Source organism: Pelobates fuscus, chromosome 5 (assembly GCF_036172605.1).
Source record: "Pelobates fuscus isolate aPelFus1 chromosome 5, aPelFus1.pri, whole genome shotgun sequence".
NCBI lineage: Eukaryota > Metazoa > Chordata > Amphibia > Anura > Pelobatidae > Pelobates > Pelobates fuscus.
In genome coordinates this window covers 220,568,907-220,584,282 of record NC_086321.1, presented here as the reverse complement: position 1 = coordinate 220,584,282, position 15,376 = coordinate 220,568,907, and the positions used below count along the sequence as shown (strand labels likewise).

Here is a 15,376-nt window from a genome sequence, read left to right as displayed (position 1 = left end):
TGATTACTCTGGGTTCCCCCAGTCCTGTTTTCTCTTCTGAAAGCGCTAATGCGGAAATCCATATTTGCAAATTATGATGTCAATTCTGCCTGTTTTTGGACAGAATACAATGGTAAGAGTGTAAAACAAATTTGGGAAGATTTGTTGTGGAAGGAGAATTTCTGCTTTGTATATATTTGAAGAGAAGTTCGGATTGGAGACCCAGATTAATGTCAGCCCATTCGGCAATGGTTTGTCTACTTAACGTGGTATTATAACCACTAGGACATACTGTATTGGTTGTGGTGCCTTAAGTGGCCCTTTAATTCACCAGTAGCAGTAATTGAATGATTTTATGCATTCAACAACAAGACTTTTTTTTTAATCTTTAGGATGCAGTCCAGAGATTCCTGTTTCTTGGTAGGTATTACGCTACTCCCTTCCTGAAAAATGCATGATTTCTTTTTATACAATACACAGTGACATTATTTACAAAATTGAGAATTCAATGTGAATTTCAAAGGACATGATACCTGTAAAAAGTCTCTAAGTCAGATATACTCTACTTTTCACATTAAATTTGAAATTCACTTTAAATGTAGTTTGAATTCTCACTTTAGTAATAAATCCCTTCCAACTAATGGCAAGGAGTGTCTTTACGCAGTATATTTCGCTCTCTTTTTTATATACAAGAAACTGAGAGCATAGACATTTAGACGTAGACCACGAAATATATGATTGCATGAGCAGTATTGGGTCATAAGGCAGATAACTCATTCGAGATCAGTGCGAGATCTGCTACGTTACATCATAGTTTATAGTCAACACTGTTGTATCTCTACAAGTGTACCATTAGGTTATCTATCCATGTGATTCTTACTTTGTCAAATATATTTTGATTATTCTAGTATTTGTGGAAACTCAATTTAATTAATTAATCGTACTTTAAAGGGGCACTATAGTTACCAAAAACGTTTAGCTTAATGAAGCAGTTTTGGTGTATAGATCATGCCCCTGCAGTTTCACCGGTCAATTCTCTACCAATTAGGAGTTACATTACTTTGTTTATAGAGCCCTAGTCACACTTCCATGCGACTTGCACAGCCTTCCTAAACACTTCTGGTAAATATACATCTAATGTTTACATTTCCTTTATTGCATACTCTAGTGCATGTTTAATTTAGAATTTCCTATCTCCTTACTAGCTTGCTAGACCTTGCAAAAGCCTCTTGTGTGTGATTAAAGTTACATATAAGGAGCAAAAGGGGGCAGAGCTTGCAAGCCTGATGAACGGATGCCATCTCTATTGGCTCCCAAATAATCTACAACATCAAACCTAATATCGTGTAAACTAAGACCCATCCGACTTACTTAACCCTCCAGCTGGTCTCCCCGAGCCGCAACGCATCAATAGATGCCTTTCTTTCACACAATATACAAAAAAAACAAGCTAAAAGATGGCGCAGTAATTTCTAAGTGACTATAAGATATTTAAACAAATAATAGCAGCACCTTATAAGTGTAAAACATAAAGTGCGCTGTGTCTTTAAATAGCTATGCCTTCACAAAATTGTGCAAAATGCAACACTCACAAAAGTGCTTAAGTGCAAAATGTGCAAAACAATAAATGTTGTGACTTGTGTATAGATTCTTATTATACAACAAATTGTGATAAAAAAAGGGTTAATTTTGTGAAATAATATAGTTTTACAAACCCAAATTGATAGAATAAAATTTATCTTTTACTGAGACGACCGCCCCATCGTTTTTAACCTATTGGATTCCAGAGGTCTACTCCCTGGAGACACTGTTCACAGTGTACAAGTGATTATAGCCTGAGCAGTCTCTTTACGTGCTCTGTGTTTGTGAGTGTTATACCACATTTTTTAATATTCTCAAGTGTTTTTACAGTATTATACTATTATATGTTTTGTCTCCTTTTTACATGTAGAGCATCATTTACTTCTATCAATTTGGGTTTGTAAAACTATATTATTTCACAAAATTAACCCTTTCTTTCACACGCCAAAAAACTCCATTGCATTGACACGATACTCAATGCCAACTACTCCCTCTCACCACCCCTCACCCCCACTGCCCCCTTGGTTAGGGGTATCATATAACGATACGGAGGCATAACTCCCCACAAGCTTGGCTCTATTATGCCAAATGATTCTCACCTACACAATACACTTTCTAAGCCTCTAGATAATCGATACCCCATACACCGGGAGAACTCACGCGTCTCTCCACAATCATACATATGCCATGCTGCTACTACCCTCAACACAGACCCTCGAGCATATCTCATACCCACCACATGGGAGCACCTGAGAGCCTATCCTCACCTAATAATTAACACCTACAACTCCTCTCAGATACGCTCAAATTGTTAAATCCTGTTATTTTATATATAAAAAGGTGCTTTGTAATAGCATTATCGATGTATACTTATACTGCCAATGTAAGGCTTAACTGTACTGTAATGATAATGTCTTTGCTATGCACCACCAAAATAAAGAATTAAAAAATGTAAGAAGAAGAAGATTCAGAGTTAACATCTGATTGAAAATGAAACAATTTTTTCCGTGCAGGTTGTGTCAGTCACAGCCAGGAGAGGTGTGTCTAAGGCTGCATAAACAGAAACAAAAGTGATTTAACTCCTAAATGGCAGAGAATTAAGCAGTGAGACTGCAGAAGCATGATCTATACACCAAAACTGCTTCATTAAGCTAAAGTTGTTTTGGTGACTACAGTGTCCATTTTGTTCTTGTCATTGCCAAATCAATTACTCCTATAGTTTATTAATTAATTATGATATTTTAGCAATTCTTGGGGGTTTCTTTTTAAAAGCTTTTAAATAATGTCCTGATAGGTGATTCTACTTTTCTGTTTGCTTATATTTTCAGGTGATGACCGTAATATCAAAGCCGTTTATGTAGCTGGAAGACGTGTGGTGCCATTCCCAAGGAATGACTAATGTTAATCTAAAATCCAGTAAAGTGAATATACATTAACGATGGGCATTCTCAATAGGAAATAAATAATATAATACATTATATACAAAAGCAGTACTTTTTAAACTGGCCCTCAAAGAGTAGTTAAGTGTTCTGAGTCTGTTAAACTATTTAATACTGTAGGTCAGTGATAGCTAACTTTACATCCCACATGTATAATAGCTGGCAAATCTAAAAAAAAAAAATGCACGATAAATGTTGATTACTGTTGTTTCTGTTAAATCTTTTGTTGTTGACAACCTGGTAGCTAACTGAAATGGAGCAAAAATGTATGATGAGTTTAATGGGTATTGGGTTCAAATTTAGCATTTTGCTACATTTTAGTTTATGAATAACAGTGCTGTTTCAGTGAGAATTGACTTATATTGCACATAAAAAAGGCAGAATAGGCTTTAGAAATGAGAAATAAAAATGGGCACAATTTAGACTCCCAAAAATTCACAATATTAATATAACATTTAATTTCACCAATCCAATATTTCTTGTATCTAATGGCGGATACAAGAAGGTAAATTACAATGCAATAAAGTGGTGTAAAAAGTGCTGCGTGTGTTTCTCTATTGTTAAACATCATCCACTAAAATTTGATTAAACTAAAATTAAATAATTTTAATAACTTTTAGCCACTAGAGGTGTTACTAGCCAGCAATGTACACATTGCCTTTTCTCTGTTTACATTGCTCAGCCTACAGGGACATGCTGCAGACACCATGACCACTACATTAAGCTATGGTGGTTCTAGTGACTATGGTGTCCTTTTAATCTGACTTTTTAATTATATTTTGCAGTTTTTTTCCTTTTTTAAAATTCAACAACGTTAAAGGACCACTCTAGTGCCAGGAAAACATACTCGTTTTCCTGGCACTAGAGTGCCCTGAGGGTGCCCCCACCCTCAGGGACCCACTCCCGCCGGGCTCTGGGGGGAGGAAGGGGTTAAACTTACCTCTTTCTCCAGCACCGGGCGGGGAGCTTTCCTCCTCCAATCCTTCTTCCTTGCGACGTCATCGGCTGAATGCGCATGCGCGGCAGGAGCCGCGCTCGCATTCAGCCGGTCGCATAGGAAAGCATTCATAATGCTTTCCTATGGACGCTTGCGTGCTCTCACTGTGATTTTCACAGTGAGAAGCACGCAAGCGCCTCTAGCGGCTGTCAATGAGACAGCCGCTAGAGGCTCTGGAGGTTGGCTTAACCCTCAGTATAAACATAGCAGTTTCTCTGAAACTGATATGTTTATAAAAAAAAAAGGGTAAAAGCTAGCTGGATCTGGCACCCAGACCACCTCATTAAGCTGAAGTGGTCTGGGTGCCTAGAGTGGTCCTTTAGGGAGAGCATGTTTTTTTTTTTGTATTCCTAGCATTGTTCCCTCATCATTCTTTTATTATCTACGGTTTTGAAAGTTGGATTATATTATTATATATGATTTATTCATGACACTTGTATTCATTTTAATGCAAAAATGAAATGATTACACTCAGCACCATAACTTGTTATTTTCAAACAATATTTACCTTTTATGAATTGAATAATAAAATGATTGTGGCCCATGGTTGGGGGGTGTAGAATGACATGTTCACCACAACAGTTTATTAAATAACATAGCGCTAGGAGAGACAGTGCCATGTCCTGCAGGGTATATTTAATAGCCCCCACCCATGCACAGCTGGGGGGGATATGTCTCTACCGGTCACAACTGGGGGTATTTGGGTAGACCATAATTCAATCATTAAGGTTTAACCCTGACCCAATGCACTTGCAAGGTTCCCTCCGGTAATGCTAGTGACTGAATGAAGATTAAAGGACCATTAGAGGCACCCAGACCACTTCAGCTCAATGAAGTGGTCTGGGTGCCAGGTCCATCTAGGGTTAACCCTGCAGCTGTAAACATAGCAGTTTCAGAGAAAATGCTATGTTTACATTAGGGTTAATCCAGCCTCTAGTAGCTGTCTCATTGACAGCCGCTAGAGGCGTTTCCGCGCTTCTCACTGTGAAAATCACAGTGAGAAGATGCTTACGTCCATAGGAAAGCATTGAGAAATGCTTTCCTGTGGACTGATTCAGCGCTGACGTCGGAAGATGGAGGAGATTTCCCCAGCGCCGAGGAAGGTAAGTGATTAATCCCTTCCTCCCCCTTTAGCCCAGTGGGAGTGGGACCCTGAGGTTGGAGCTGTGAAAGGGGCTCCAATTTTTCTCACAGCAGCCCTATGTGTCCTAAAATGAGAATTCAAGGTGAATTGAAAGTAAAATAGTTGAACTAGAAAAGTTTCTGTGGCCTTAAATTTGAAATGAAAGTTTAATTCACGTTGGATTCTCATTTTAGTAAATAATGCTGTTTTGTTAAAAGTTTCTGTATATTTCTTTCCAGGTTTAATCAAGGCATTTATTTTCTGTACTCACTATAAGGTTAATAGGTGGCAATTTTGTGAATGCTAAAAGCTACCACCTTTCCTTCCATGATAGTTCAACTGCTTGCTTAGCAGAATTAACAACATAGTAAAGATATTACATGCAATTAAAAAATAAAGCCAGTTACAGAGGTTTAATTTGGCCATTTTGAGGGGAAGCCATGCAAGTTTGCTCAGAAGGGTAGGATTGCTGAGGCTTGGAAATTTTTGACCACCCAGGTCATTTTAGATTTACACTGGGGATCAAAGGAGTGTGCATGCTGTGGTCACCTGTTGCGTCAAGAGGAAATCATTTTTAGGGCTAAATAATGTGTTGGCCAACTGGCATTAACAGTATTTGGACATGGAGTCTGGTGGTTTTCTAATACGTGGGCAAGAGGTTTCTGGTGTTCTCTCCTGAGTTATAGTAGGTATAGTAGTAGAGTTTGGGGCAGAATAACATAAAATTTGGTGTGCTTGGAATAGTAGTATTTGTAGCAGCATCTTTTATTTTTGTAATTCTTTATTTTTGGGGTGCATTTGTGATTGACAGAAACATTTGTCAGCATGAAACAAAAATATTATACATTGCTTTGTCACATTTATAACAGTGGTCACGCTAGCTAGTCTGCACTTTTTAATTTTACATGCTTTTGTCTCTCTTGGCTAGGTGGAGGATTGCGTTGAACGTTTGGTGTTCCATCTGGTGTAGTGTGCTCGGGGAGCCGAGAGTGATGCATAGGTATGCTATGTGTAGCGTAGCTTGACGTTATATCGTGCGTATTCGTTAGTGCTTTACAATAACTAGGTGCCATGTTATGGCCATGGACTGTAGGGTGAGACGTAGCGGGTCATAAGGTCGTGGTCGTTAGGTGGGTTCATTACCAGGCTTGTCCGCCCCTCTTTGAGTATCATGCCCCTGACCTAGGGAGTTTAGGGTGGGTAGGGAGGGCTGGGGGGTGAGAGAAGGGGGGGGGGGGGGTGATGTCCCACCAGGTATGGTGTGTTAGTGTGGTAGTGTATCTGTACTTGAGCAGTGTACCAGTCAGTGCTCCTGGTTGTGATTTTTAGTGACTGGGTAGTCAGAGTTAAACTTATGCATCACTAAATGAAAAATAACATAAAATTAAGGCATAACAGGTTAAAACATGAGATGAGGGTATAACAATGGGTCTTCTTTGAACTTCCGCTCAGAGCCATGCTCTCTGGTACAGCTTGGCAGTATGAGTCCTGTGTGGGCTCTGGGTAGTCAAGTCCCTTGCGTGTCAGAGCCTCTGGGAATGAAAGACTCTATGTTATCTAGATCCCAGGATTTGTCAGGACCGTCGGGGACGTCAGCGGGTGTTCCTGTAGCAGGTAGTGGCAGTCCTATCGCTTCCAGAAATGCTGTTGTGTCATCAGGGGTGCAGAGTGTATGTGTAGCTCCATTGCGTTTCGCCACTAGGGAGCCCGCTGGACCCCAGTGATATTGCACCCCCGAGGACCGAAGGTGGGTGGTTACTGTCTCCAATGATCTACGCCACTGAAGTGTTGCCTTGGAGAGGTCTTGGGAAAAAGTGTAGCTGTGAGTCGTCAAACTAAATGGGCAGCTTTCCTCGGATTGCCGCCATGATGTGGGCCTTATCGGTGGCTGAGGTGCAGCGAACTATAACATCCCATGGTGTGGTGGTGGTTCCGGAACCGGGGATGCGGTATATCCCTTCTAGCTTGAGTCTCTTGTTCACCGCGGGTGGGATGATAGTGGCTAGTAGCCTCTGGGTATAACGAGGCAGCTTCTCCGCTGTTATCCCAGCAGGGATGCCCCTAATCTTAAAATTGTTGCGGCGTTGTTGATTTCTAGGTTAGTCACCCATTGTGAAAGGTTGCACTGCGGGGTATGTAGCTGCTGTACTGCTCTGTTAAAGTTGGACACAGCGGTTTGGGTACTCTAGAGGTCTTCCTCCGCTGCCTTGATGCGGTCTGTATTGGCCTGTATTTCTATCTGAAGAAGCGCTTGGTCCACCGCCATCATCTGATGCAGGTCAAAGAGGAGCACCTTGAGGTCCCCTTTGGTTTGTCTTGGGGTGAACCCGAAGGGCATCGGTCGACACAGCCTGTCGCCCTGCTTGCGGTGCCGCAATTTATTTTGAGCTTTGGTGGGTCTGTATAGCGATTTTTGGGTGAAGTTTTCAAGGTAAGCGAGGAGCGATCAGGAATGGCATCTATTCAGCTCGAGCATTGGCTCCTCACCCTTTTTTTTAAATCATGTTTAGTAAATGTAAAATGTATACTTTTTTTTTGTTTGTTTTAACCTTTTTCTGGCAGACCGTTTCCCAGTAAAATAGATATCTTGGTCAAGGTCTTTGGTACATGTTCATTCATTTAACAGGTAGAATCGGAAAAATATTCAGTATCGGAAAAGATCAAGAGAGAAATGCAGAGAATAACTTTGTTTGTATTATTTTAAACATGTCCTTTGGGACATACTTACTAATAAGTAACTAATTAATATTCTCTGTTACTGAAAATAGTTTCTTTATTTACAAGTAAAATATTAACTGACAACTCAGCCTTTATAGATAAATAATAAAAATGAGAAGAGAAAATGTTGACTCAAATGTAAACTATAAATTATGCACCACGAGTTAAAACTGAATTGCATATTAACAAACGTAACTGTAGGGCTTGTACACACCTATGCAATAAAACTGTCCGTACTGCATTTTAATAGCATTCCATCATCAAATTTCATACAATGAGCTATAAACTCTCCAACTTTATTGAACTTTATATCTATATTTTTGTCTACTTTATTTTGTTTAGAGGTATAACTCCATAACAACCCATTTACAGGACGAGACTGTGAGAAAGCACAGATTTACAAGGAAAAATTGTTATTTAGAAAAGGGATACAAGCACTAAAAAGTATGTGACACATGGGGGATATATAGGCTTGCCACAAGTGTGAGATAGTTTAAAGCACTGGAGGTTTCAGTATGATGTTTCATCTTTATCTGAATTCTGATGTGATTACTTTATCTTCTAAAAAAAATGATTGGCCATTTGCAGGATTTTTAATCTTTTTAGAGCATTGATACACTAGTCAGGAAGCTTTATTAGATATACAAGAACACTATTTCACTCCAAAGCCTGGATTTCGGAAGTGCCGAACCGAATTGCCGAAGTCACGAATTGCAGAAGTCATGAATTTTGGAATGCAAAACCGAACCAAATTTTTTGCCCATGCACATCCCTACTCTGAAGCAGCAAAGTATCCCCAAACTATAGGAACCATAGTGGAACATCAAGACAGTCTTTGAGATGTGCAGAATTTTTTTCTGAGATTTCATCTCTTATGTCTTTCCATTTATATCACTCCAGTTCGAGGTCTTGCTTACAGTACAAACATGAAAGAGACTTTGGCAAATTTGAGATTTTATTTTTAGGTTTTGCTGTTATCATTGGATTTCCTTTCAACATCTACAGCATTGCATGTGCTGAGCTCTTGACATTATTTTTTATAAAGAAAGACATACATTTTTCCTTACTATAGACTACTAGAAACCCAGGCCATTAGAGGTGTTTCTATAGTCTTTTCCAGCATTATCCATTTTAGAAATCCTTACTCCCACCAGTCATTATTTGCATTAGGAGGTTTCCTAATTTTGATATTTTGACCTAAGGCACTCCCCCAGGATGACATCATGCTAGGAGGAGGCTTGGGCAGAACTGCGTGAGACACTGTGCTAGAGAGAAGAAGAGTAATTTTACTTTTGTTCACTTTTTAGTCACTTTTTTCATCCCCCTTAGTTTTAGGGGCCCTAAAACTAAGGGGGATGATATGGTCACAAAAACAACTTTAGCTTAATGAAGCAGGTTTAGTGTATAGATCATGCTTCTGCAATCTCACTTTTCAGTTCTCAGCCAATTAGGAGTTAAATCACTTTGTTTATGCAGCCCTAGGCACACCTTCATGCATGTGAGTTACACAGCCATCCTAAACACTTCCTGAAAAGATTCATCTAATGTTTATATTTCCTTTATTTCAAATTCTGTTTAATGTATAATTTGTTATCCTCTGTTAATAGCTTGCTAGACTCTGCTGGAGCCTCCTGTATGTATTTAAATTTCAATTCACAGAGTAGGAGATAAAAACGTTTAAAATAGGTTGTAGCAGACTTGATTCCCTTGTGTTCGGTTGTCTGTACCCATTTGTTTGTCTCCCGAATGGATGGTGTGTGGTCCCCCTTTTTATACCTCCCCGAACACCGACCTCCCCTGGCTGTAAACCACAAATCAACACCTTAACACATTAACTGCTTTCCCTGGGTGCATGGTTGTTGAATGCCTGAAACTATTTTCAGCTACACAAGTACACAAACCCAGGTGGAGTTCGTACCGCTGCCTGTTCTACTTCCCAACTACCTAGAAGAATGATGTTCGGGAGATATGAACTACCGATTGAGAGGAGCATTCACTCCCTAAAAGCCAGGAGGAGCGTTCGGCGGGGTTCGCACACGAACTCCCAAAAGCTGACCGTCCGCCACCCTCATTCTTATGCAACTGTTTTGGGCTATCGCCTTGTGGCTGGTCAGTCAGAACTTTGCCCAAACAGATCTCATCGCTTTTTGGATATGTTGGCCGCTCAGATCACAGTTATTCGGGAATTTATGAATTGTGGGGTTCCTGTGAATTATGACTAGGTTTTGGGGTGTTTTGTATATATGTTGCATATTTTCCTTTATCTGAGAGATAATTGAGTTACTCAGTTTTGACTCAATTATCTCTCATACAATGGGTTGCCTGGGAGGGGTTGTGTATGCTTTGTATCAGTTTTACTCCCAGAACTGTGTGTCATCCAGTTACTGGTGGAATAGAGCTATTTACACTTCAGCGCCTTGTTCCAGAGTTCCAGACTTCACGGATCCAGCGGAAGAAAAGTCCTTGTCAGGACAAGTGCTCCACTACATAGGTAACATCTGACTGAAAATGAAACAATTTTTTTTCATGAAAGCACTGCCAGTCACAGCCAGCGGAGCTGTGACTAAGGCTGCATAAACAGAAACAAAAGTAGTTTAACTCCTAAGTGACAAATTATTGAGATTCAGACGTATGATCTGTATAAAAAAACGACTTTATTAAGCTAAAGTTGTTTAGGTGACTCGAAAATAACACAATGCATGCGCAAAAAAAACAAAAAACAAAAAAACAAGGAGGGAGCCGGCAGTGCTACCAGCTCCCTCCTTGTAATAATATTAATTAATACCTACCCCCCTGCATTAAAACCTATGGGTTCACTATGACCCCCATATTAATAAAAGTAAGGTTAAATCATCCCACATGCCCCTACTCGCGGCATGATGAATTAACTTCCCTTTTATAATATGGGGGTCATAGTGACCCCCATACTGATTTATATTCACTGGTAAATGACAGCGAGCAGCCACTGGCTGCTTAATGTTTAAGCGACATGACCCTCCTCGCGGCATGCGGGAGTATTTAACCTCCACGAAATTAAACGAAAAAGTAATGCATTCGGCATTTGCCTTTTCGTTTTGTTTATATTTTGTATGTAGGGCTTTCGTTTACGTTTTAGTAAATTAATACGAAAAATCAGAATTTTCGGACAAAATCGTATTCGTACGAAAACTAATGCACATGTCTACAAGATTCCATGTTATTGTAGAATTATTGAAATATGAGTTTATTTAAAGGGCTCCTGCATTAAATGTAAGCAAAACAATATATCCCTGTGCTTTAATGTATATTTTTAAGTACTTCTATTTGGAAAATATTTTTTTAGAATAACAGTAACTTTAGGTGATAAAATAGTGCAGTCATCAATGTCTTGTAGATAAATAGAATTCCCAGTTTGATATGATACATTTCAGTTTAGAATATATAAATAGTTGTAAGCCATGGAGGCTTCATCCCCAAAATTTCCACTTTGCATAATCACTGGTGACTGCTATTACCTTCTGAATCTGTCCTTGGAAATGAGTCTAATCCAAACCAATATGTAATGTTTAATTTCTAATCACTGTAAATAAACATGGTTAAGAGTACAAAATATAAGATAAATAAATGTATATACAAAGTACAATATTAGGTAAAAATGTTCAATTCTATTGTTGATATTCAAACAGAAAGTATACGTATACAAAAAGTAACTGTACTGTAAGGTAGTGGTGTTGGAGCACTCTCTAGTGGTCAATAAGGAATGTACATTTCTATATCCTAGGAAAAAATATGATCCTGTGATCCTTAGGAAACTAAAAAAAAACAATTATTGTTGCTATAAGCAAATGGTGAAGGTTGAGCTCTTGTGGTAGAGAAAACACGTTGAAAAATGTGGAATTCTTAATTAAAATATCAATGTTACAAATTAAATGCAGCAAAAAAAAGTCCATAAGATAAATTACATTTACATTATGAAAGTGTTTGAATAATATGAACAGAAGTCAAATGAATGGTATTCTTCTGTGAATTTAGATTATTAAATTTGACCCCTTTCGCACCAGCTTTTGCATCTGGCTATACTGTATTCGTGAGCTGACACCTTTATATTTTACATTTACATATCATATTACTTGAACTTCCCAATTACTGGCTTTCCTATTAGTGTGTCTGAATGAAATTCATTGCCTAGCTAAAGGTGAAGTTTGGATGTAAGATTTTTACTGGGCTTTATGTGTTTAAAATCTGCAAAGAGAAATATGTTAGCAACAAATTTAGTTTCTTCCTGGTCTGAGAGGCGCTCGCCATAGATGCTGCAAATTTTATTCTCATCTCACATAAAAAAGGGTATAAGAAGAATACCTTGGAAAAAATACCGGTTAGCCAAACAAATCAATAGAAATCAACTATTGAGTGATAAACCTCAGATTGAAACTTCTAATGAAAATTTCACATCAGCTTTCATAACACAATTTAACACTGACCATAACAAAATAAAAAAAATGTCTACAACAATATTGGCCAATTCTGTTACAGGACCCAGTTTTAGGGACAGCATTATCAAAACAACCTAAATTAATCTATAAAAAGAACAGAAATTTTAAAAATATGCTAGCTCCCAGCTATGCTCTAAAGTCCACACACCAAAATGTCTCTAATATATTAGGATCCTTTAGAGGATGTAATACATGTAAAGCTTGCACCACCAGTCTTGTATTTAGAACCAATTCCTTTTCTAGATTCAGTACAGGAGAGATGTTTAACATCAAATCAGATATAGGTTGCCACACGGACTATGTTGTTTATTTACTGCAGTGTCCGTGTGGCAAACAATATGTAGGGCGCACGAAAAGGATTCTAAAGATACGATTTATGGAACATCTTAATAATAAAAAAAAGAAGCTCATAACCCATTCTATACCCACTCATTGCAATGCCTGTCCTTTGTTCTCCCTTTACAACTTCAAGGGTGTGGGAATAGAAAGAGCATTACCCTATTGGAGGGGAGGTGATAGACTAAAAAAATTAGCACAACGTGAAACATTCTGGATTCATAAACTCCAGACCCTTCACCCAAGAGGGACTTAATTTTGATATAGACCTCATGTGTTTTCTTGATTAGTTTTTTCTTTTGTTCCACAGCAGTGCCTTTTTAGGAGGGACTTTCTTATTTTTGTATTCTTTTTGCATCTTTATTTTCTTTATTTTTTTTACATACCATTGCTGTTATCTCATATACATTGGAGGTTTTGCAAGATGCAAATTGTCTTGATGGTTGTCTTTTAAATATGGGATATCTATATATTGTTTGATGGATTTATATTATTATAATTCTTCAGGAACAATTTTTACTAAGGACATATAAAAAGAAAGCACTGTATGGACACCACCAGACCACTAAGGAATACTGTTTGTAATATTCCACAGTTTAGATGATATCAATAATTCAGATATTATAATAATGAAATAGCTGAATATATAGGATTCTAAAATAGATTTATATAATTTAATTTTAAATATATAAAAAAAAAAATTCAAAAGTTTGATTTGGATATATCACTTATGCCAAGGTGTGAATGTAGATAAATCTTTAAACAGATAAAGACTAAAATGGATAGCATCCTATTTGATTGATGGATGCTTATTAATTTGGCACATATATCAGTAATGATTATTGATTATTATTTTGGAATGCACATTTAATATAACTATCTGAGTTGTAAGATAACCCACTTATTGGGTCTATAGTGCTATACACTAAATGTCACGTCAAAGAGTTTACAACACTGGTATCATCTATGGATTATATCTATTACCATAATAATACATTGAAATAACAAGGGGTTAAATGAGAAGTCTATGTATTTGGATACACTCTTACATTTTAAATATAGAAATAAGATGATAGGGAAACAATAATGTGTTTTTTGTATTTTGTGTTTTCTAAGTTTGATTATTTAGATCTATAACTAACTCCTTTTTTTCTGTTAGGAGATCTTCTGTTTTACATGTTCTTGCTAAATTTTGATTATTATTAGGATCGCTATATACTGGGCGACCTCTAGGTGGAAATATGTAATTGTTCATCATAACTGAGCTGGAACGCATAGGTCAGTGGAACGCGGAAGTATAAACGGATTTTCACTTCCGGTTTCCGGTTCCACCGTTTTGCGCCAAGAAAGACCGATGGAACACCCACTCCACACCTGAACATGATCCCTGGACACTCCACAACTGAATAGGATCATAGAATCAACGGTAACTCCCACTGGACCCACCTATGAACTGAGGGCTCAGCCCTATTCATAGAGAGTCACTGAAGGGGGGATATTGTATGCATTTCTGTATTTGATTGCTTTTAATTGCCATATTGCTTATTTTTGGTCCCTGAGGAAGTTCCTTTTAACAGGAACGAAACGCGTAGGACCTTTCCTCTGTTTTATTTTTCTTTATGTGGCTAATTTATATGGTCCTTTCTTTTACAATAAATTTGCATATTTATTTTACCCATACTTCATCGGAGTCTCATTCCATATTTTTGGTCCGCTTGGAGTTCCAGTGGAGAGTGGAGGCGTTTAGCCACCCAAGTTTATCGGGGCAGGCACCTTTTTGGCGCATTATTCATTTCAATCTTGTGAGTGTATTACTATCTCAGCGCACTAGAACTTGTTTTACTGTATCACACTATGTGCCTTTTTTTTGTTCCTGTTTTAGATTATGTGCAGCCGAATCTCATTACCTTCTGTGTTCATAACATATATACTGTCCATACATAATTACCAACAAGTGAAATTGGCAGACGCAAAAAGTCTACAAAAAGAGGGAAAAAAAGAAAATGGAGGTTGCATGATCCCAATTAGGAAAGGTTCTGTTAGTACTTGGAGGCAGATCCCAAGGATGTGTCTAGTACAAAGGTTATATTGGCTGGATCTTATTTATGAGAATGTGGAGTTAGATCTGTAGATGTAGAACTGCAACACAGATGTGACAGCAAAGCACCTATCTTCATCGCTGTTGTGTTGCAGCTGGTACTTGTTGCCTTAAGAGACACTGATGGATGTAAAGTATGGGAATTTAAGAACACACCTTCAGTGCATCTGTTAATGTGTCTAACCTTTGTGTCGCAAGACCACATCTTTCCACCAACCTGTGGGTTTCACCTACATGGGTCAACACCAATCCTCTCCCACTCCTCTTAAACTTAATGGCACACTCTACTGTTAGAAATAAAAATATGGATTCCTAATTTTAGAGTGTTGTTCTTCCCACTTAGATTTAAGTTCCCCGAGATATTATAAAACAAGCAGTTTTACTCACCATTATCGTTGCTGATGGTCTCAGTCAATCCAATTATTTGCCCATAGGGAAGAAGACACATTCTTAACAGGAAGACACCCAACATCGGTTCTGCAAAGAGTGATAGCTACTAGATGTTTTTGCAACCATTATTATTATTATTATTATTATTCTGCAATGCTTAACCCCTTAAGACCAGAGGGCGTACAATTACGCCCTATTTTGAGCGGCTCTAAACGCCACAGGGCGTAATTGTACGCCCTCCAG

The 15,376-nt window shown here is 38.2% G+C and overlaps 1 protein-coding gene across 1 annotated transcript in view; it reads left to right on the top strand.

Moving 5' to 3' along the window:
• Positions 1-3,811, top strand: part of GDA (guanine deaminase) — a 123,175-nt gene extending 119,364 nt beyond the window's left edge. Inside the window, exons 13-14 of the mRNA XM_063455043.1 lie at positions 372-399; positions 2,889-3,811. Coding sequence (XP_063311113.1) covers positions 372-399; positions 2,889-2,959 — 99 coding nt within the window. The 3' untranslated portion in view covers positions 2,960-3,811. The remainder of the gene's footprint in view (positions 1-371; positions 400-2,888) is intronic.
• Positions 3,812-15,376: the final 11,565 nt, after the last annotated feature.